Source organism: Plectropomus leopardus, chromosome 12 (genome assembly GCF_026936395.1).
Source record: "Plectropomus leopardus strain MGB_pleo_1.0 chromosome 12, ASM2693639v1, whole genome shotgun sequence".
Taxonomy (NCBI): domain Eukaryota; kingdom Metazoa; phylum Chordata; class Actinopteri; order Perciformes; family Serranidae; genus Plectropomus; species Plectropomus leopardus.
Window position 1 is genome coordinate 11,360,439 of NC_142187.1, and position 24,371 is coordinate 11,384,809.

At 39.0% G+C, this 24,371-nt stretch overlaps 1 protein-coding gene across 8 annotated transcripts in view; it reads right to left on the reverse strand.

Annotated features, from left to right (window-relative positions):
- LOC121951095 (rho GTPase-activating protein 12-like) overlaps positions 1-24,371 on the reverse strand; it is a 68,073-nt gene that overhangs the window by 8,178 nt on the left and 35,524 nt on the right. For 2 of the 8 annotated variants that reach the window (XM_088085086.1, XM_088085081.1), the window contains exons 3-8: positions 7,227-7,496; positions 5,759-5,899; positions 4,677-4,757; positions 3,557-3,685; positions 2,356-2,430; positions 937-998 (exon numbers count right to left, since the gene is read on the reverse strand). In XM_088085086.1, coding sequence (XP_087941212.1) covers positions 937-998; positions 2,356-2,430; positions 3,557-3,685; positions 4,677-4,757; positions 5,759-5,899; positions 7,227-7,496 — 758 coding nt within the window. Of the gene's footprint in view, positions 1-936; positions 999-2,355; positions 2,431-2,937; positions 3,001-3,556; positions 3,686-4,676; positions 4,758-5,758; positions 5,966-7,226; positions 7,497-24,371 lie in introns of all 8 variants that reach the window. The other 6 variants (XM_088085080.1, XM_088085079.1, XM_088085084.1 and 3 more) reach the window with 6 other exon arrangements.

A 24,371-nucleotide genomic window follows, 5' to 3' on the forward strand; every position in this document is an offset into this window, starting at 1 on the left:
GCAACACAGTTCATACACACTGTTACAGTACTGAAAGTGAAACTCAGTAGTGTAATATAACAAAGTAATAATATTTAGTTACAGTACTTAAGTTTTTTTTGAGTATCTTTAGTTAACTTGAGGTTTTAGATTTCTGTCAACTTTTACCTTTACTTAAGGACTTTTTCACAATAAAATTTATACTTTTATTCCACTGCATTTCATCATAGCATTTTAGTTACTTACAACAAAAAAGGGAAGGCACTGACGCGGGATGAGAGGATGGACAAATGAAGGAATGGGAGGGAAGGAAAACTGTTTTTTGTTCTTTAAATCCTTTAAGTTGCAAAAAAGACCTTTATTCCTAAAGTGTAAGTTAGGCTCCATTTTTTAAGTGGTCTATATTAAAAAGAAATAAATGTAATAAATAAAATGTAATAAATAAATCAAACTCCTAATTTTAAATTCTAATTCTATTTTTTTTTTTACCAGCATTTACTTGTACTTTTACTTTCAATAGTTAAGTACATTTTATAACATAAAATTATTTTTTAACTTATGTACAGTAAATATCAGATACTTTAAGACTTTTACTCAAGTTATATTCTAATAGGGGATTTTTTTCTATTAGTTATCTGTGCTTTAAATAGTATAGTAGTAGTAGTATAGTAGAGTCTTTTGGACAGACCTTATTTAAGGCTTTTAACTTAAAAAGCCATTAATGTCATGACGAGGGTGCAAAAATGCTAACTCATTTTCGTGTTTTAGGATTCATTCCTGCAACCACTCTGTTGGAATGAATGGAGACAGACAAACTGAACTATTCAAAGAAAATGAGCATTAAGTTGCCCTATGGAGAAGCAAAAGGTCAAAATCTCCATAGCTTACCTTTAAAACTAAATCCACATAATACAGTATAATGTTAACAATTGTTTAGGTTTGGTCCGCGCTACTCACCGTACTTTCTTGCCATGCTCGGTGATCTTTGTCACATTCAGAATGCCGCACTTTTCAGATGGCTGGAGAGAAAAAAACATTAAAAAAGCGGGGTTACACGCACATCAATCACTATGATTACGAACCACAGATGGATGACAAGAGAGAAAGCTGCTGTCAAGACTGAATACTGGTGAACAATAAGACTGTGTCACTCTATTGTAAAACACCACCAGCACCACAAAGTACCCCGCCACCAGAACAATCACCACCTTCAGCTTGAAGGAAAAACATTATTCCCACTCAAAAAAAAAAGTAACAAAACTCCAGAAAGTGACATCAGATTGAAATAAATTAGAAAATAAGTAAAAAGTAAACATGGATTCTTAGCAAAACTACTTGTCCAGCATTTAGCCGGGGATATTTTGATTCATATTTTGACACAAAGGACAATAGAGAACCCCAGTGATGAGTCCTAAAATCCAGAAATAAATGAGCATTTCTGCACCTCCGGTTCCCTCGTCTCAAAGACCATGGGTTTTTTGAATGTTTTTTTTTTTGAAGCCTGAAATAAGGTCTGTGGTTAACACATGCTAAAGAGACTTTCATGTTTTTGTCTACGATATAAAATCGATCAGTAAATACCACACTGTGATATTTGAAGCTTTTATGTGTCTTAAAAAATACAGTTGCTAACAAGCTGCTAAATGAGACTCAAGAATGTCATTGCATCAAACTGCGCTGAACAGCTTTACGGCCTTGCAGCTGTAGCGACGCAACCGTAGTGTAGTTTGTTATAGCCTAGCATTAGTTTTTTACATCAGGCAATTATATTTAGACTTCAAAAATCCTGAGAGTGGTGTTCATTTGTGGAGATTATCTTGCTGAACAAAATGTGCAAGTATCATTAATTTTTATTTACCACAGAGCTTATTTTTTGCCCTGATCACAAATCCAATGGAAAAATCCCAAATGCTTTTCGACGAAGGAACCAGGGCAACATTAGTTTCCCAGTTGGCCTACAGAAAAATGTCATCCCTGGGGCACTCTATTTTTGGAGCAATAAGCACACCTAGGAACAAACAACAACATCTTAACCAAGTCCTGACCAAGTTATTCCTCAGAAACATTACCAATCAGCACAGCTTTTTAACAGAGATTCTACACAGGCTCGAGTTCAAATTAACTATCTTACTGAAACTTTAATCCTGCTGTATGAAGATAAGAATCTTTACTGTGACAAATATAGTAATATGTGTGATCATCTAAAAGTAAATGTTCACTGTAAAAAAATCTTTCTCTCAATTAACTTCTACACCTGTGTAGAAACTCTGCATAAGCTACAACACTGTGTCACTGCCTACAACAGAAACATATTCAAACCCCGCAGGACAGAGCCTAGTGGGTGGTGAAGAGACGAGGTGAGGGGTGAGTACTAACAGAGGTAGGGGGCTTGGGAGACGAAGGGCAGGAGTCAGAGTCAGGAGAGGGGGGCTTGGGGCCCTGAGGAGCATCCTAGTAAGGAGACAGGGATGAAAAAACACACTGTCACATAAGCTAACAACAGAAGGTTAATGAGAAGATGATGAGAGGTTAAGAGGACATAGACAGCTGAAGGAGTGTGATGGCAATTAGCAGCAAGATTATGATTCTGCAAATTGTGTTGAGTACCTGTGTGATGTCCAGGAGGCAAGAGGGGATTATTAATTAGATGTGGAGGCAGGTATTTATCACAGTGCCCGTGTTGCTACTACAAACTACTTTATCTTTCAGCATTTTTTGAAACAAATCATTTCTGTATCATTGTGGCCAAATGCTCAAATAGTTCATGATTGTATGTTTATTGTCTTGGTGGAATGATTCAAATGAACTCAATCAACTCAGGGAATCAGGCGAAAACAATTTGACGTGAAGATGGGGATGCAGTTGTTACTCCTGTTGTGTGATTATTGTCATGCACCATGATTGTCTGCTTGGATTTAAGGGACAAGCCACCGATGGTCGGTCCGACGGGCTACTGACTTGATGTTTGTATGGGTGAAGGCGGGCAGAGCCTGCACGGAAACGTCTGGTTTTTAACAGCCGCTGCAAAGCAATCAGTCTACAACTGAGATTCTGGATTCATGATGTTATATTTTATAAGTGGTCACATGTGATACCAGCTCCATCTAGGACTGAGTGGGATGGAGAAAATCAAATATCACAATATTTTTGACCAAATACCTTAATACCGATATTGCAACAATATTGTGATTATTGGTTCTTTCAGAAAATATTTACACAATGAGATGTTTTAAAAGTAGTCATCAGAAATGTGGATTTAAAGACTTTGTGGATAAAGGGAAACAGTAGAACAGTTAGTACTTTTGTAAATTCAATAATCACATCACTTTCCTATGATGCAGCCTTTACAACCAGGATAAGACAACACTTATGACATTACTATATTCACGACAGTATCTAGTCCTGTTCACAATATTGATATAATATTGATGCATTGTCCAGCATTCAGTCTATTTGGAACAAACAAAATTTACTTTTCTATAAAAACTTTCACTGGAGACTTTTTTTAGCTGTGAAATTGAGTATTTAAAGGAAAGTTTGTCTTAAGTGTGTGATTTGCAGATTTGGTGTATCAAACCTTGTCATTGGGATCTGGGACGTAAGCGCTGTGTCTCCATTTGGTGAGGACGATGGGCTCCACATGTTTCCTGTCCAGACTGCGACTCTTTGGAGCGTCTCCAGATGGCTGAGGAGGGGAGTGATTGTACTGGAGGGGAACAAGGATGCGTACTACGTCAGTGTACTTTTAATTTGATCTTATGCAAACTTCAAACAAATTCACCTGAATTTAACAAATGTTAATCATTGGTTACAACTGAATATTCATTTTAATCAACAATTTTGGGGCAGCGACAAAGATATAAGCATCCCCATAAACAGAAAACTGTAGATTGAACCAACCTACTGAAAAAAGTGCCAAATATTATGAAGTGACAGATCAGTTTACTAGCGCTGCAGCGGTACACCTTGGCATGAAAAGTGGAAGGAGAACCTCACCTGTGCATCTCCTTTCCTTCTTGACTCCTTGTCAGACTTTTTACACATATGATACTTCCACTTTAAAAAAACTTATTTTAGAGTTCTATTAAAATAAATTGTTGCACTAAAAAACCCTCTGCATAAAAATACTAACAATTGTGTGCTACCGTATAACCTGATATTTTATCAGTTATCAGACCATGAACATCTCACACTACAGAATCTCCTACAGTGCAGTGACTGAGCTCTTAATCTTCAAAATGTTTCTTAAATTCTTGATTGTATTAAAAAAATAAACTGTGAACAACTTTAATGCGCAAATAATTATTTTAGTAATTTATAAAGCTTCTACAATGTGTTAGTTTTTTCTTACTTTTATATGATATTCAATTATCTCTTCGTGATTGAGGGCTGATTTTCAGACAAAAAAAAACAGCTAAAAGAATGGTTGAAATGTGCTGGCTCTATTTAGATTTATTTATTATGAAAACAATCACTAGTTGCATCGCCCCTCTGCACTCACTAGAGTTACCTTCTCATCCCTTTGTAGGACAGCCAGGTTGATAATTGAGCGGGAGTTTGTTTGTCAGTTTTGCTGTTTTTTACTGTTTCATCACATTATCTTTATAATCAGAAGTTCAGCATTTAATGTTACTTATACTGGCCATTTTGAACTTTTAATCAATTGATGAACTGAAAGGATTGCCAATGAGTCTTACCTTGGGTAGCTCCCATTCTGACCTTGAACCATCTGCACTATAGTAATACGGTCTGCCCTGCTCATCAACGTGCTTTAACCACTGCAGGTAACGGACAGGAGAATCACAAGACTTATTAGTGTAAGTCCTGACATCATTATTACACAGTATTTGTGCAAGGACGACAATGATGACTGACCAACGACACAAGCAAGGGGAAAGTTCACTTCACAATCAAAAATACATATTTTTCCTCGTACCTGTGGTGTTTTTTATCAATCTAGGTTGTTTTGGTGTGAGATGCCAAATGTTGGGGATATGGTAAATGGTAAATGGTACCCAGCTTGTGGTGTTCAAAGCGCCAAATAAATACATTTGAAAAACTCAACAGCAAAACAGCGTCCTTCTCGACTGAGCTGTAACATTGGTTTGCTCAGTGGTGCTAGGCAGGCTAGCAGTATTTGCATGCTGTCTTCTGTGCTGTGATACAGTTGGTGTGTGTAGTTTGGTATAAAGCAATAAGTTCCTACATGAAACTGCTCACAACTAGATCTTTGGATTATAGTGAGTAACTGGGTCGTGATTTCTGGACAGAGACATTGCTGTTGACTTTTTCAAATGAATATTTGGCTCTTTGAGCACGACAAGCTGAGTGCCATCTAGTTCCATTATATTTAAGAGAAAGTAGATATTTCTATGGCATATATCCCCAACACTCAGCAGCTCACACCAAAACAATTTAGATTGATACAGAGCACTACTGGTAAGAGAAAAAATATGCATTTTTGATTTTGGCATGAACTGTCCCTTTAAATCTTAATGTACTTCTTGATATTAAATGTGGCTAATATATCATTATACTGTGCTCCTGTATTCACTTTTCTCATAATACATCTATTTTTTTGGATATGCATGTGTGATCACAGGTATTTTAATCCTGTCTCTAGCAGTGATAATCATTCTCATACTGCATCAGTGTGGAGAAAGCATTTGAGTTGTGCACTATAGGAAGAAATAAACCATAAATCAACCCCAAATATGCTCCCACATGCATTCCCAGAAATCAGTAAAGAGACAGAAAATTAGCCCCGTGCAGTTGGTACCTTCTCATTAGTATAGTCGCTGACGTACAGCGTGTGGCCGTGCTCGTCCATCTCTTCCGACCAACCACGTGGCGGCGAGCCATACTGACTGTCAGACTGGCTAGAGTAGGTACTGAAGCAGGTGTCCTCCGACGACAGAGGCTGCAGTCGACCAATGGAGAGCGAGAGGAAGGGGAGGAAAGACGGCGAGAGCGAGAGAGGAGTGGTCTACCATCAGTGCAATGTAAGAGGAGAGAAGAGAGGGCATCTTTCACCAGAGAGTTACAGAGGAGAAAAGACAGTCATGCATCCAGAACCAGTAACTCATTAGAAACTACCCATCACCAATTTAAAAGAGTACAGAGAATCAGGAGACCCACCAGAGAGCTAAACATCACTTATGTTCATGTTTAATTTTGGACAGTGTGGTATAAATCTGACAGTAGCTGCTGCAGTGTGACACAGACTAATTAAAGTGACATTAACTGCTTTGTGCCTGTAGGTGGCAGTGTGGTACAGACATTTAATGAAACAGACGCTGACTCAGAATCAGAGGTGACTCCCAAATGATTCAGGCTAATCTGCTATGACACAGAGCGCATGTGATTGTGTGAGCGTTGATTATAACAAACATGTAATCATTCACTGTTCATCAAATAAATCAAAACGTAAATCATTTTTCACAGAGCAAAAAGGCTGCATGTTTTATTTGGGGTTGGTTTTATATGGGATTTTTTAAATCATAGTTTTTTTTAATGAGCTAGGGTGTTTAATCAAGCTTCGTGTCTGAAAGAAAAAAAACTTTCTGAAAACTCTCTGAGATGCTTTTTGTCCCCTTCAACAACCTGTCAGTGCTGAAAGAACAATTTGCAGACGCCCTGCTCTGTCTTTATGCACTGCATTGTTGAACACAAGCCACTCACAATATGTGATGAAGAACTGGAATGTTTCATATGTTATCTATTTGATATTTTTCTCTGACTCATGATGCTTTGACTGAGTGTACACGAGCAAGTGTGTGAGCTTTTGTATTTATATACTTGTGAGAACCTGTTGGAGTTTAGAGTCTTTGCAAATTTTCAATTAGTTGTAATACTTTCAGTTCATTTGGATAAAATTAGGATTCTGAATGAATTAAAGCGAAGACTTGAGTTTAGAGTAGAGGGTAAAAGCCAATTTATACTCTGTCAAAACACCTGTTCAGAAAGCAATGTTTGTTTAAAACCACGTCTCAGTCACACCTGCTTTCTGTAGTGACTCACCAGGTGTTCACATGTGTGAAATGACAAGGTTCCCAGCGTTTTGCGAACTCCTATTGCCATATCTCTCAAATTCTTGCATCTTTATATCTTAGCTGCACTGACTGCAACAGTCTTGGAGAGGAGGTGTGAAATGTGGCTGCTTACGTGTTTGTTAATTTAGGACTCTTATTCATGTCACTGAAAGATGTGTCTGTGTATGTTTTTGTCCTTCTGTAAATGATCCATACCTCGGAGCTCTCCCCTGTGCTGTGGCTGTCTCCCCTGGAGCTCCCAGTGCTGGTGTCTCTGGCTCGTGGCGGCTTCCAGGTCCTCTCCTGGGTGGAGCGGTTGTAGTAGAAGTGCCTGCCGTTCTGGTCCTTGTAGGTCTCCCAGTCGCCCAGCACATGGAGTGGGGAGCCGGAGGGATAAGGGGGCAAGTTGGTCTGTGTGATCTTCAGTTCCTGGAGGTTGGTGTAGACAGGTGACTCGGAGCGGCCGTGGCCTGACGAAGATACTGTCTGATGGGGATCAAAGGGACAGAGAGAGGTGAAACTGTGAGTCATCTGTGAGTGCATTTAAGTCTGTTATATAATCAGGAAAGTGTTTCTTGACAGAGAGTGATGTCACAAATTTGCAGCTTTCAGAGTGTAAATCAAAAGCTGCACATGCAAGCTGGCGGACAATTAAATCTTAAAAACACCCCCTGAGCACACATCAAATACCTCACACCCGCACTGTTAATGTCAGGTTCCTGTTGAGCTCCACGTGGAGTCAGTCACTTAAATTTTGCAGCATTGGTGCTGGACATTGAGTGGCATTGGAGAATAAAGGAAATGTGAAATAACTGAGGTTGAATCTGACGTCGCCATTGTTGACCACAGAAGAGCACAGCATTGAATGAAGGGGAAAAGGAGGAGAGGGGAAGGAAGTGCTGTTGTTATATAACAGAGTGGCATGCAATGACAAATGTCAGGTAGAAATAAGGAAGTAAAACTGATGGTCATGATGCATTGGTAGGACTGTTTGTGCAGGCTCATCCTTACAGCTGGATACAAAGAGAACTGTGGAAATCTTAAAACCAAACAATTTAACAAGTATTCCCTTAAATATAGGTTCACTAAATTGTACATAAAAATTGCCCAGTAATATTTATTCTATTTCTTTTGGGTGCTAAAATAGCAGCAATGTAGACACCTCATAAATCTGCTGGTCATTAATGTTGAACATTAACTTTGAAAATGGGATTCAAACAAAAACAGAATTCATACATGAAGAGCAAGAGTTCAGATACAAAACTTGACACTAACAATAAGCACTGACATCTGCAAGAACTTTTCATTGACAATTTATTTGACAAATAATTTCATATATTAATAATTAATTGTTTATCAAGAGCCAATCACAATTTTCTGAAGCCTGAGGTTACATCCTCAAATGACTTTGTATGACTAACAGTCCAAAACTAAGACTTAGTTTATTATAAGATAAGCAAAGAAAAAGCAATATATCATATTTGAGAAGCTTGAGAAGCATCAAGTGCGCTAGCAATTTTGCTTAAATAAGAGATAAAGTTGCCAGTTTACTTTCTGTCAATTGACTGCTCAGTTAAATAAAGAATAACATCATCTTTAATAATTAAGATAACCATTTTGATTTTTAAAAAATGCCTTCAGTTTGGACAGCAAAAATTAAAAGTACTTTTTCTGCATTACTCTAAAAATTTAATTACTTTTTAATTTGGAGCAAAAATCTTAGGGTGCTCTTTCAATCCTGGACTGTTTCCATTTGATTTTAAATCAGAAGAAGTCTGTAAATTGATTTGCTGCAAACATTTTCTCATTAAACAGAATAGGAAGGCAGTCCAACACCAAACCAAAACTAGTAAGTCAGGAGAGTATACTGAAATTAACTTTGTCAGGTGACCACATAATTGAGTGAATTAAGATGATGATTATTTGTATGAATTACAGCATACTGATTTAAAAGTTAGCTCTCTTATCGAGTTGGACTACAACATTTTTCCCCGCTGTGGTGCGACCAGCGTGCTGCCTCTAATGACAGAGTATCCTTCTTCAAAAACCCTGACGCGTGACTGATCCAGTCAATGGGCTGCTTGTCATGATTATTTCATGCTGGCATTACAAAGACGCTGCCTGGCTGCAGTGCGACAGGGCACAGAGAGAGCCATAAATAATGCCAGTGCCCCGAGGCCTCCTAACACCGGCTCTGTGATGTTTTTATTGCACGGAGATCAATAGGGATGAAATATGCAGGAGCTGAGCAAACAGCTGGAGGTACCCAGAAGAATCGAATATTCACTAGACTAGATGAAGACTGAGAGGTGGACAGCTCAGTACAGTATCACAGCACAGCAAAATAAAAGTGAAGAGTGCATGTATTATATGTAATATATGTATTACAGAATTTACCAGTTTCTTCAATCTGAAAAGACTTGAGAAGAAAGCATTTGCCAGAAAGTCAGGCACAAAAAAGGGAACTTTCTTTGCAAGTTCTTCCATTGGGGCATTAAGCAAAGCACTCGACTTCCTAAGCAAAAGCCTTCTTTTACCTGAAAAAATATTGTGTAAAAACTGTAGACTGTGAAGCAAGGTGCAGCTTAAAAGTTAAGTTCTGCTTTAATGAAAATATATAAAATATTACCTCTGGCGGTGAGCAACTCATAAACACATCATCCTCTTCATGCAGTGAGATTGCCCTAAAAAAGCTTCTCCTCAAACGGATCATTGCCATCGTACCTGACCTTAATATTTGCCTTGTATGCAGCGTTCTCTGGTGACTCTGCTCTGTGGTCTTCCTGTATGAAGTGGAGTGAACATGTGATGTAGTGCATGGATCTGTCAAAGGGGAAGTCCTTGTAGTCAATCGACCGTTATAAAAAGCCAGTTAGGTAGTATACCTCTTCAGTGGGGGCCATTTAACCACTTTTTCCTCCAAAGGTTGTTCTGACATTAAAGTTCACGCTTATACCAATTTCCCTGTCATGGCACTATGTGGAGTTGTTTTTAAGCACCTGAGGACTCAAAAAGATCAGTCATCAATATTTTGTTTTAGCTGCTCAGATCACAGTAATGTTAACTTTCTGCTCCCTTTCACACTTCCAATCAATAGAGAAAAAGTTGACACATGATTTAAGAAGGGTCTAATGTATAGATAAAGCTGGGTGCAACTCAACTCAAGGATAATACTGAGCTTTTGCGGTAGAATAAATGTCTCATATCCTCAAATGGCAACTTAAAGGGAATTTGTAAGTAATCTTCATGCCAGACTGAGGAAATGCTTATATAATTGGTTTAAAAATGGTTTTACAGGCCACAAGGTTGTGAAACCATCTCCGTTCATGTAAAGCCAGAGCACAGTAACCACTAAAACTGCACTTATGTCCTCCAATGACAGCAGCAATGAGGGCTATGTCAAATAACAGCACTCATTATGTAACTAAAGGCTGCACCGCCAGGTTGGCTCATTAAAAATGCACAGGGTGTCTTCTTGACTTCATTATAGCGGCAGTATATTCCGGAGCAGCTGGTGCTGGACATCTGGCGTGAACAGACTGACCACCTAATCAATACTGAGCTCTAAACCCACCAAACCACAGCGGGACATTAAGAGGCTGACCTCTAACATTGAGGGAGCTGCTTTCTTTGAAAGTACACTGCGCTTTAGTCGAGGTTGCCCGACGTACAAGTGTTATCATGTACTTCAGAGTTGAGAAGTGGCAGGAGTTACCTTGGGCATCCAGCAGGGATACCAAATTAAAACCTTTGATGTTTTTCTGTGAAGGTTATGTCAGGTGGCAGGCCAGTTGGATAGACATAAAACTCCTGATTTGATCTTGAATTGGAAAATATGGGGTAACCCTGTCTATGAATGTAAAAATGTACAGAGAGAAACCAAATACAACTTTCAAGGAGTATCAAAGCAAAAAAACAAAACAAAAAACTATCCAATTATTGATCTTTAAATTGTGTAGGGTGGGCTGTTAATGTTGAGTGAAAACAAAAAATGATGCTGTGAAAACACCTGAAACATTTGGTAGCTTAAAACAGCTCACTGTTTAATGTTTAATTCAGTAAACACAGAGTGCTATTTGGCTCCCACTTGCAATTACAAAGCATTTTAAATTTGCTCTGATTATTCTTCATACTAATGTTTGCTGAAGCTCATGGCTCTTGATATCCATCTGCATTATTAAACTGACCGAAAGAAGACAGAACTTCTCAGCAACAATGTTGTAATAATTAAAACTGATGGTTATCTCATAAACGCAGAGGAGGGAGTGAGTAACTGTTTTGATAGTCACAAGTAAGTCTCAACTCTTTGCACTTAAGTCCCAAATAAAAAAAAATAACAATGCCCAAATCCTAAATTTTGAGTTTTGAGTCCTGAACAAGTTATAATGCATTCCCCACCAAATGTACTCCCATTAATAATTTATGTAAAATAAATTTATAAAAATCACAAATGCTTTTCAAATTTTGGATTTATTTGTTAAAACAAGTAAATTGGAAGATTTCCTGTCTCAGTCTGTAATTTTAGACCACCATGTTTTGTATATCCGCAGTATCCACAGTTTGTTTTTTGTCGACCACTGCATAGTTTCTGTTTTACGCAAATTAAATGATCTTCCTATCATTTTTTCCTACCGAAGCTCAGTAACGTAACGTTAATTCTTTGTGTCAGATTGGATAAAACTAAGTTGATCTGGAGATTTAAGTGTCAACTTGCTGGGAATGAAAAATGTTAATGTTGATTGTTTGAGGAAATGAAGGGAAATGGAATGATTCATGGCACACTTTAAAAAAACAACAACAAAAAAACACTTTTCAATCCTTGGGATTGAGGGGAAGGTATCAAGTGATGTCACCAGTCAATAGTTTTTAAGTCTAAGTCATAGTCGAGTCTCAAGTCTTCTAATTTGTGACTCAAGTCCAAATCATGTGACTTGAGTTCACACCTTTGCTAAAACTGATAGTAAAGTACATAGTGTTTCTGGGTTGACAAACTGACAGAAATTTAAGCAGCAATGTTTTTAAAAAGAAACAAATAAATATCAAAGTCTTTTTTTAGGCAAAGAGGTTAAACTTTTTTTTTCTATCTTCTCAAATTCTAGTATTTGCTTTTTTTCTTTTTGTTATATCTCTATAGGTTAAGTGTCTTTGGGTTTTGGATTACGGTCCAAGAAATCAGGCTACTTAAAGACATCACTTTGGGCTCTGGGGAACTTATTTCATTTGATGGAGTTTCAAAAAGTTACAAAACCTAGCTGTGGGGAGAAAAATGATTATTAGTTGAAGACCTTAAACTAAATTAACTTATATTAACCAGTGAGCATCAATCCCACCAGAATTCAGCTCCTGTGCAGTCTGCAGTGAGAAGCAGAGTCTGAGTGCATGCTACATTACAGCAGCCAAACAAGAGTTCTGATTGCAACTCAGCACACACTCGTAATTTCCTATTTCAGGCCAGAGCCGGAGTTAATGGGTAGAGAATAGGAGGGAGCAGAGAGTGACGCTACCAGTTCCAGATAGGCGACCTGCATAGTCTTATCTGAGCCGCCTGCAGCTCTGCAGTGGAATAATAATCACTGGTCTAGTGTTCTCCGGCCGGAGATAAACCACATCAGAGCCAGAAAGAAGAAGGAAAGATGGAGAGAGAAATGGGAGAAAACTGAGGCTTCAGGCACTGAATGCATCACGGCTAATATTAGACGGAAATGGCTGCAGATGCTTTGGCATCACAGAGTTTATATTTGGACAAGCCTGGTGTGAGATTCAGAACGCGGTGCTCATTTTATGCAAAGTTGTTGTCCTGATTCACCTGAAGTTTGAGTGAAACTGCTGGCTTGTTCCTTTTATAGCAAAGCTGGGTCTTTTCACTGTTTGTTTCAGTTGTGGTTTCAACTTCTGGTCTTAAAATCACTTATTTTGTCTGACCAGCAGTTAGAGTATCAAAAAGATATCCAAAGTGATCTGAGACAGAGCAAAGCAGTAAATATCTTTACTTTGAAGCTGCAAATGCTTTGTAGTGTTACCATGAAAAAATAACAAACAGATCGGCCAATAAACTAATTGATTTATCAGCTAATTATTCAAGCACCAACCTGGAAAGAATTTATAATCATATATTAACATCATATCAGTATTATGTATTATCATGTTACACTGGGTTTCCCACGTGATTAAAACATCTGCCGCCATATAGTGATTATATATTTAATTGGTGCTAAATAATTCATTAGTGGTTCTATTGGAATGTTCTGTTGGTTTGGTTATTTATTGCACCACACCATGGCACAATCAGTTTTATGAAGACCAGCTCACAAACACACACAGGAGCATCATAACTTTAAAAACACTATATAACAACATGCATTCTAAAAAAACTTGAGTTGTTTTTATTCCCCTGACAATCTGTTAAAATTGTCTAGTCTTTTTCAGCTGATAGCAATCTACTGAAATCACTCTAAATGCAAACAGACTGTACGACTTCAGCTTATTAAAAAAAGCCTTTCTGTTTTCCGAGCACGTGAAACCCCAGAGAGACGGTCACAGCTGACCAGACGTGTGCTTAAATGTCCTTTAGATGGCAGCCTGACAGCAAAGTTTGTGAAGTTTTAACAGGGATTGGCCAGCGATGGAGGAGGAGGTGGGGTTCCACATGTTCACCTCCTCTCTCCTCCCCTTTTTCTGTTTGACACAGATGAACCTGCTCTGCTGCATACCAGCAGGAAGCAGGAACACAAAACATACACACTTGTAAACATACACACACTTTGATGCCAGCATAGAAGTGTGCGGGTTTGACAATAACATACACAGATATGTACCACAACAAAAAGCCAAATTACTAAATTCATTCATATTTGGACAAAAGGTTTAATATAGTCAAACCTCTGAGACCCATACTGCATGCATTCAAAGCTATTTTTAATTAATTTAACTTCCTTCTGTCAGAGCTAAAATGTGTTACCAGTTCAGGATAAAAGCAGTTACTGGTATTACAGTGCTTGGGGAGCAAATGACCAGTGAAACCTGTCAGGAGAGTGTGACAGAGCCTGATCGAAACAGGAAGAAGGGAGGTTGTATCAGAGAGGAGTTGTGTACATGGAAAGTCGCCAGGTTTTCTTTCCTGGTAAGATTACAACACAGATACTATCACACATGTGAAACAGCCCCTGAGGTTTTCCAACGTATTAGCTGTAAGACTGCTCTTTTGATTTGTTAAGTTTCCAGGCATTTTTAATTTCTAACTTTTAACCATTTTTCCAATACTTATCTGTGTGGTGGCGGGGAAAGAACTGAGAACATGAGCAAGAGAGAGAAAAAGTTGTAGATGTAAATAATAAGGAGCACAAGAACATCGAGTGGCTTAAGCTAAGATGATATTCTCAAGAGAACCTTAAAAACCTCAAGTTAGAAACATTAATGTCCATTTTAGGCCAGTGTCTCCTTCAGTCCGATCTGAGGTAATCTCATGAAATCGGACTGAGATGAATAATAGGGAAGAAACCGCGGACAAACAGACTACAAGCCAACACAAAAAGGCACTGAAGCACTGGCACCACCCAAGGCAATTGCGCAACTCCAGAGCAATTACATTCAACAGGAAAAAAGAGTAGACAATGCAATGCAGGCAAAACACAGTGAATAGCCTGAGGTGAGTTTGAGCCCTGAGTGACTTCGTGATGTCAAGAGGCAACGACCACAGCATACTTCACAGGGAGTTACATCCATATTCATGTTAGGAAACTAGTTAACACAAATTACAGTTACGTGTGTTTTTGCAAACATCTGTTTGCTCACACATTCTTTCAAATGCAAAATAACAGAATGTTTTTGAATTAAACTATTTTATAAAATCTACCTGAGAAAAAAACAAAACGAGGACCAAGAAGAAAATACTTTACATCAGGTTGACACAATACATATTTACCAGGATAAGGAAATTTTAGATCAGGAAATAAAAATAATGTGACTATATTTTATGTTTATGACTATTTAGGGTGATGGCTGAATAGGCTGTATATTGACACTGATCTCCCTGATGAGACTTTGATTTAAAATAAAGTCTCAATCAGATTCATTTCAACTCAACACTGACCCACATCAGATAACTGCAATACGGAACAGATAAAAAAAAAAAAAGGTTTTCAGAATTGATCTCGGACACTAATTTCTTCAACAAGTGAGCAGCTATCATCAACATGACTTTTTTTTTAGTTTATAATAATAATTTTGTGCATGTTGTTCTGACTGAATTTCCACAAAACATAATAATTCCACAACATGTGGCTATAGGTGTAAAAATTAAACTACAGTTGAATAAATATTGAATCAATTAAGTAAAAATTGAATGATGATTAATTACACACAAAAAAAAAATTACCCAGCCCTAGATGCAATTAATCCCCCCAAATATTCAATTTAGATTGACAATAATTCAACAAGTGCTAACATTTCAAAAGCTCTCGTTTTGCATTTTGTATATTACAAACACTAGCTATCATAATAACCCATTATCTAATCTGATCATTATCTACTGTCAGTTTATTTTCAGTCCCTCCACAGAATCATTTGATGCATTGTTTCAATATTAAGTTGATTGGTGTGTTTAAAGCTGAAATAGACCAAAGTCCATATTATAAGATCTACAGATTTACCTGTGGCTAACAACAAAGGCATGCAGTTAGTTTACCCTATCAGGCCTACTGGGTGTTTTGTTAAGTTTTTGCTGCTTTGTTATATTTTGTGGTATGTGCAATAAGATCTGTTTGGAGAGCATTTTGTAAAAGAAAAAAAACAGTTTCTTTGTTCTTCAAGGGGCTAAACAGTTAGAGATCAGAGAGATGTGCGGTGCCCTCTTTTACATAATCCTGCAGAGTGTAGCATCACTGAAGTCTGTCAGAAAAGTCGGTCCACGGAGAAATCCTGGTTTTGTTCTGAATTTATCTCTGATCTGCTCGTGTCTCTACATGAGCTGCAAATGGGTCAAATGTAAGAAACAGCAGGAGGGTAAGAGGGCAAAGAAGAGAGTAATCCAGGAAGGAATGCAGAGAAGCTGCTCAAAGATGTTCACTCCGTTGTGTATCTTTGGGACTTCATTGCTGAACATTTATAGTACTCTGTGATACATCTTGGTCTGATTAAAATTAATATTAATGAAAAGAAAAATACATAGCCAGTCTTAACAGCTGCTGTTCCCACTGTCTCTCATTTTTAATTGTCTCTTAGCAGAAGTTCTTTAAAGATGAGCATATTAACTGACCTGTGAACATTACTTCATAAATCCACTGCTACAACAATGAAGCATGGTGGAGCTCTGTGTGTCTTAGTGGGTGTTCAGACTGAAAACAGTATTTAAAAAAAAAAACAGGCTGTGTGGAGGGCATGCTGGTTTAATAAACCTGTTTGAAGGTTTTTCGAATGCAAAAACACAACATTACATTGTTTTTAAATTATTATGTGGAAAGATTTATCTCATCTAAATAGTTCCAACTGCAATCACTTTGTCTTTTGTTGTGACAGGGAGGTAACCAGTAGAAATGTGGCACTGATGTCACAAAATAGTATAAATCTATGGGCATTAGCCAATGCAGCCCATTGCCAGATAGTGATGCAGTATTTTGTGGCAAGAATTTAGCCTGGTTCAACAGTTTTTGCTGCAGCCCTCTGTACTGGAACTCATTCAAATGAGTGAGGGGGCTGAGTTTTTTCATGCTGGTGCAGAGCTGGTCTCATTCCGCTTAATAATGGAACGAAAAACGTGGAACAAAATGCAAATTTCTTGTCTGACCCCATGATTTCAAAGCAATATGTCAAATCTCGACAGTGTATGATTGTCTGCTGGGACTGTACACAGTAGACTGGATTGCATGACACAGAGAATGAAAAGTGATTAGTGCTGGCACTGCCCAAATGTAGGAGGAAATGAACTTTTCCAGATGTGTGCATTTCTTTCTTTTTTTTTTTTAAGTGTATGACCATATGCTTGTGTGTCTTGAAAAGCAGCTGTCTGGATGTTGCTGTGTCCTCTCCACAGAGGGGGGTGAGACCCTGCAGGCTGGGACATGATGCCTGAACCCACCATCACCCTTTCTGAACACAGGATCTAATTCTGCAGAAAGTATCTTGGTTTTCAGACACCTAACTGACATTTGTTTAACCACAGAGATTCAAAACAAGTGAGTGGGAAGGAGTTCAGTGTTGCTCAGTGACACACTTCCCCTCTCTACCCTTTTCCTGCAGTGATACAGTGTTTTTAATAGTCTAAAAATGGCTGTGTAGTTGACTCAGCCTCCAACGTATGATCAGTGCTGTGGTGACGTTGTTTTTCAAGGCCACAAAGCAGAACCAGCTCAAGGGAACGCAGTGTCAAGGTTGCTGACGGCCTCCACCGAATGATTAATCATCTAATTCCATCTACCTAACTGGTCGCGGCTAACAACACTAATTCTCCTAGCGTGGTGGCTGGCTGGAGTCTGAAGGGATCCACTGAGGACAGCTGGCATGTACACATATAAAAATATATATGTGTGTGTGCATGCAGGTGATTACATAAGAGAGTAGCAGTAGCAGGTGCGGTCACTGCACAGGACACATAACATGATGGGATGTGACTTATAAAGATGCACGCTGAATGTGGCTTTCTACTCCAATCTGGGATTTGTGGGGGATTTAATGTTATTATCTAACACAAAAACCCTGAGCCCTGTTGCAAGGTAGAAAATGCATCTTTGAATTATTTCCCCCCGCTAAGAAAAGATAGTTTTCAAAAGCCCACAATGGAAGAATGAAATCCTTTAGTACAAAACAACAGGATCATCCAAATTAGAGAGATAATATTTTCAGTTTCACAATAGAAAAGCCTCAGACTCAGCTGGGATTACCCTATCTGCTGCTGTTTTGGTTGTATCTCTCAGAAATAAATGGTCGACCACATCACAACAGGCTTTCAGACAGTATCTAAATCACCACTGACAGAGGTTTACATCCCAACGCCCGTTATCTCAATCCGGCTCTGTTGAACCAACAGAGCTGAGGAGTGTGAAGATATGAACTCCTGCTGCTCAGTTCGTGTCAGGCTCAGTCTCAACATCCTCCTGGAGACCAGTTATCTGAATCTGTTTATCCTGCACCACACCACGCATATTAAATAGAGTGCTGTAGGAAAATCCTGAGCAAAAACACCCAATTAAATGTGTGTCTTCATTTACACCATCTTTGTTTATCTTGGGTTTGTGCACAAATTCTTTTCAGCTGAGCCCTGTTTTAAGTTTGTGACGTTACACACTCTCGTTTTCTACTGTTTGCTGCTGAGAAACTTTGGTAGAGCAGCTGAGAGTTCAAGGCAGTTTTCATTTACTTACTACCCAGATTTATCCCAGCTGGTCTGGGGATTTGATCCAGTGACCCTCTGGTCACAAACCCCATTAATGTACAGCTGCTCTCTACTATCTGAGTTTTAGCCAGCAAGCTGACCTAGAAACCCAAAAATTAAAAAAATAATAAATTAGTAGCTGTGTAAGCAGAGTAAAAAGAGTCTTTCTCTGACAAACCAATGATTGGTGACCCCAAAACAATCGCAAAATAAATATGAGGTTGTGAGATCCTTAACAAGATAGGAAAGAAGAAACAAACATGTGGATCTGTCTCGTGGAACAAATTTGTATCCATTTTTTCTGACTGTTCTCAAATATTTACCATTTTATACAAAATACTGCAGTTTTACTTTGTCAGACCTCTACAAATATTAATATGAAACAATTTGGCAAGGAGGAGATTTTCACAACATTATTCCAAAAAAAATCGTGGTTTTACAGGACCAGGCCTCCTGTGACCCCTGTTTCCATCCAGGGGGTCAACGTGGACACTGTGGAGGACTATAAATATCTAGGAGTCCACATAGACAATAAACTGGACTGGGCTCGGAACACCGAAGCCCTTTATAAGAAAGGACAGAGCCGCCTCTACTTCCTGAGGAGGCTCAGGTCCTTCAACATCTGCAGGACGATGCTGAGGATGTTCTATGAGTCTGTGGTGTCTAGTGCGATTCTGTTTGCTGTGGTGTGCTGGGGCAGCAGACTGAGGGCTGCAGATGCAAACAGACTCAACAGACTCATCCGCAAAGCTGGTGATGTGGTGGGGGTGAAACTGGACTCCTTGGAGACAGTGATGGAGAGAAGGATGCTTCTCAAACTACGGAGCATCCTGGACAACAACACCCACCCCCTCCATCAGCTCCTGGTCCAGCACAGGAGCACACGGACTAACAGACTCAGACCACCCACCTCAAAAACTGAGCGTCACAGAAGGTCCTTTCTCCCAGTGGCAATAAAACTGTACAACTCATCTCTGTAAATTCGCTGTCATCCTTCCACACTCACTGCACAGTGTCAGGTTATTTCATAATAACCTGACACTTATTGTACAGTCTTTTTTCTTGCGCACTGCTCTTTGCACTATGTATATAGTTTATTCTGTCATTATGTGCACTATGTGCATTGTCTTGTTTTTCTTACCTGTTTGTTGTTGTTGAGCGGAGCACTGTTACGAACAGAATTTCACTTGGGATGAATAAAGTATTCTGATTCTGATTCTGATTATATCACAGAATTAATATTATTATCAGTTATATTGACCCTTAAAGGAATGTAAACAAAGAGGGGTTTTTGTGTGGCTTAATGAACATTTATTACTTTAATTGGAACTTTAAACCATTTGTTTTAAATATAAGTATGTGTAAAAACTCTCCCTTTTGAAAATAACTAAAATAAAGGTAAGATTCTCTGTCCACCTGCGTTTTTTCAGTACCCTGGATAAGCAAACATACATGGTATGATAACAGTCCATTTTCATACCACGATATACTTTGAAACTGTTATACCACTGCAACCCTAGTTTTGGTTAACTCTGACAGAGCTGTTTAAAGCTCATCGACATATACAACCTGCTATGAGAAGAGTTGAAAGAGTTACAAAGCATCACCGGTTGAAAACATTGCCTATAAGCCCAGACACACCAAGCAAACAATACAGAACTAGTTGCGATGAAAGCCCCCTGCTATGTCACCTTGTCTCAGCCAATTAGTTGCACATGAACACACAAAACCGACGACCAACTAGCACATATGCGCGGCGCCTGCGTGGGATAAAATACCCTTCATACCAGCAGACGGTGGTAATCTGTAATCGTTAAACATTTCAGCTAATGAGCTCAGTGGCTGAAGGTACAGTCTTAACTCATACGACAAGTTTGTTTTGACCACACTCCCTCTTTACTTCAGCTGTTTCTTTACATTCCTCACTACACTGCCAGTCAGAGTGATTTCATTTGCCAGTAGACTCCAACATTGCCAATTCAACATGCTGAATTGGTGGCAAAAAAACTTATGGCAACGAGGGCCAGTAGTGCAGGACACCACATAGCAAATAGGTCCACGGGCACTTTTTTTGACCAATGGCCAACCATTGGCTTGGTGTGTCAGGGCCTTAAAAGGGACTGAAAGGGTGATAATGTGTGTATAATTTTTAGTAGTGGCATGCCATACCTCTAAAAATATTGGACTACTTCTGAAAACATGCATTTTTTAACTTTTAAGTGTTGAATGCATTTCTGCCTAGATGTATTTTCATACTCAAAATGACAAATAAGAAAATGTCACACACAAAGTTAGCAGAAAGGGTGAGAGAGTTTACACACACAGCAATATTTAGTCCTCATTGTCAGCTGCGGTGAGTGTCAACAGAACAGCCCACATAGCATGCCAAACATTTCCCACTGAATGTGGAATGGGAAACTGTGGGTTAGAGTGCAGAGGAGACACTGGAGGAGAGCACCTGCAGCCTGATGCACCTGCCTACTCCTTTTTCTCAGCCTTTCATTCTTTCCAAAAACTCTGCACAGCACCATACTGCACCAGTATAACCACCGTCTGACCTCTCGGGCTAAAGTCAGTCCATACTGGTAAAGTCAGACCTATCTGAGGTGAAAGACAACAGGCTTTTGAAGGCATAAATCATTTACGGTCAGTTGCTGTTTAACCTTCGTGTGCCTAATTTGACAAACCAGACTGATTTGATTTGAAAGTGGTGAGGCAGATGGCTGCTTATGTGGGTGTGTGCATGCATGCATGCGTGTGTGTGTGTGTGTGTATGTGTTGTAATCCCTCTGTGGCAGACAGGACACATGCAGTCCATTTCCAATTCAGCAGCACATTAGAGCACACAAGCAGGAACACACAGCCTTAAGTCTACAAAGAGCAGTATTATTTTCCAATCAGACACTGACTTCTAAAACAAGGGACCATAACATTTCAGTTCCATTCAGCACACTGCGACAAAAGACAAAAGATTTTTGACCACAATGAAGTTTCAAACCTACTGTTGGCTTTAATGACACTTCAATTCATTTCTGATTCTCACACTGTTAAATTATTCTTATTACTTAAGTTTAAGCCACACCAATGCCGCACCATAGAGTTATATGGAGTGGAATAGATAAGACAAAGGATTCCCAGGGACAATCTACTGCAGCGCTTTTGAAATTAGTTTTAATGTGTGTCAAGTGCAGGACAGCACTCTGTCAAAGTTTTATATAGACAGAGGGTGAGGAAGAGTTATGTTATGAGTTATAATGTCACAGTGAAGATGCCCTTTGGCGTTTTTGATATTAAATGTCATCACTTCATTATTATATCCTCTTCGACCAAATCAGTTCATCATTGAGTCCAAATGGACATTGGCTGCTAAATTTGAAAAAAATCTCTCAAGCTGGTCTTGAGATATCATGTTCACAAGAATGAGACAGAAGAGGTCACAGTGACCTTGACCTTTGAAGTACTATCACTAAAATCTAATCAGTGCCCTAGTAAATGTTTGTGCCAAATTTGAAGAAATTCCCTCAAGGGAGAAGGGGACCTTTCTCGAGAAACTGCTTTCACGACAGACAGACATAGAGACCTACAATAGTATATTAATGTAATAACAATAGTGGAATATTAGAGTTCATGAAAATGTAGCCAAATGTAGCCATGTACTTAGTATTCTAAGTATTGAAAATATTATGCGTTATTTGCCTGTTATTAGCAAACATTGATGCTTTAAAAGTCACACCATTGGATGCTAGAAATGTGAAATCCTCCAGTCGTTCACTGTTTAATAATAGTCATGGTTTCACATTATTGGTTGACGGCTTCCCAAAAAATTAAACTATTTTATGATTATAATGATGCAGTTGTTTATTAGATCTTCCACAGCTTCACAGTTCACCGTCTGTAACTCGATCCTGAAAATGGTCCATATCATCTGCATACATTCTCTGTCCATCCGCACCATCTGAGTCAGCAGACCAAGTGGAGTAAGATGTGGTGACGACTTCTTCATACAGCTGGACAAAATCCTGAATGCTGCTCAGGGCAGAATTGTAGATGTCAGAACTTGGTATGACAGAGGATGACATGGAGGAGGAAGACGTGGTGATGACAGAATCATCGGTGTCATAGCCTGGTGTGACAGAGGATGGCGTGGAGGAGGGAGATGTGGTGTCAGAAGATGACATAAGGGAGGAAGATGTGGTGAGGACAGAATCGTCGCTGTCATAGCTTGGGGTGATGGAAGATGGCGTGGAGGAGGGAGATGTGGTGAGGACAGAATCGTTGGTGTCAGAGCTCGGTCCATTCCAGTGTGGTGTGACGGAATACGTCGAAGACGGTGTTTCCAAAACACTGTCGAGGAAGTTCTGGATAAGACTCAACTCTGAACCTTCGCTGTCGGAGTCAAAGCTTGGCAAAGCCTCGTTCTCCATGTACTGTTGGAAATCAATTTTTAAGACATCATGTAGCATCTGGTAACGACTAGGCATGTCAAGAGTTAACCGTTAATTGGTTAACCGTAGAGAAAGTTTTCAATCGATTACACGTCAGTCAATAGGTTAATTTTGCTCCTCATCAGTTCACTGCAGTTTGCACTAGCTTGGTCTGGTAGGAGTTAGCTAGCTAGTGCCGCTGCTCATTCAGCCATTACTGCTAATAATGTTGTAATGTCCTGACCAAACAGTGCTGCTGTGGAAACGCTGTTTATGGTTTCCCCCAAGCTCACCTTGGTGAGTAAACCATGCAAATTTAAGCCCTTAAAACCCCTTTAGCATTGTTAACTATGTTATCACTGTTAGCAGTGCCAGCATGGCGAGTGGTGCTAACTTAATTATCAGTGCTTAAAAGGGTGGTTCAAAATAAAGCTGCGTACTCAACAGGGTCACCTGAGGGGAGAGAGGAGGATGGGAACAATGTGTCAGTAGCAACATGTTCGACCACAAGGACGGCCTAACCAGCTGTAATTGTTGAATAAGTGGTGCCACATTATCCCCCTCCTGAGTGGTGTGCAGTGCAGAGTGGCCAGGAAACCATTGGAAACTGGAGATTGAGCAGTGGAGACATTTTCAAATGTTAATGCGACTGGCCAGCATATAAAATAAAAAGTAAGACATTTACATTGGAAAACATTAAAATTTCACAACCTCTAGCTGAATCTTACTGAGGCAACGGAGCACCAGACTAAAAGGAAAGGGCTCTTGTGATTCATGTTGGGGTTTTTTTTAAAAAAATTAAACAGCTAGTTAACTGTTAATGGTTGTCTGCCTATCAAAAGCAAAATTAACCAAAACTGACATACTATACAATAACCAACAACGGATTATTTGAAAGACTACTTAAAAGATAAAGCATTAGCTGCCCTACCTGCTTGTCCATTATTGCATTGTTGTCATAGATGTGTTCAAAGCACTTTAGATTGTTGTGCAACATGACAAGCTCCAGGTAATTCGATTCATCATCGTTGAAATTTTCACTTTCACTCAAGTTCATTCCATCCTCACAGTTGCTCTCATCTGACTGGACCTCTGCCATTATATCCTCCAGAGACATTTTGATGTTTGGTTTGTGATACCACACAGCTGTATCTCTGAGGACATACGTTAATATGTAGTCTGAAACTGTGTAGATTTGATCAAAATCAGCGTTGTCACAATACATTCAGACTGTTTATTTTGCCTGACAACCATTCAGTGTTTTGATTTGAAAAAGATCTTTGAAATTTTGGACTGCATTCACATCATATACTTACACACTCTTTAGCAAGCTAAAACAGTATGTGGGATTTTTTAGGTATGTCCAAAACCTTGGTATGAAACCATTAGCATATGATATTGGGAAACACAATATAAAGTGGTAAGGATACCATTAGATATTACATGATCATTGAGCTTTGTTTTGGATGCAATAAGGTTCAGGCTTTTTGTAAGCCATGCTAGTGCCATGACTTCAGGGATGTCGGTTGATCACTCCACCACTTTGATCCAGAGGAAAATATCCCAAAAAAT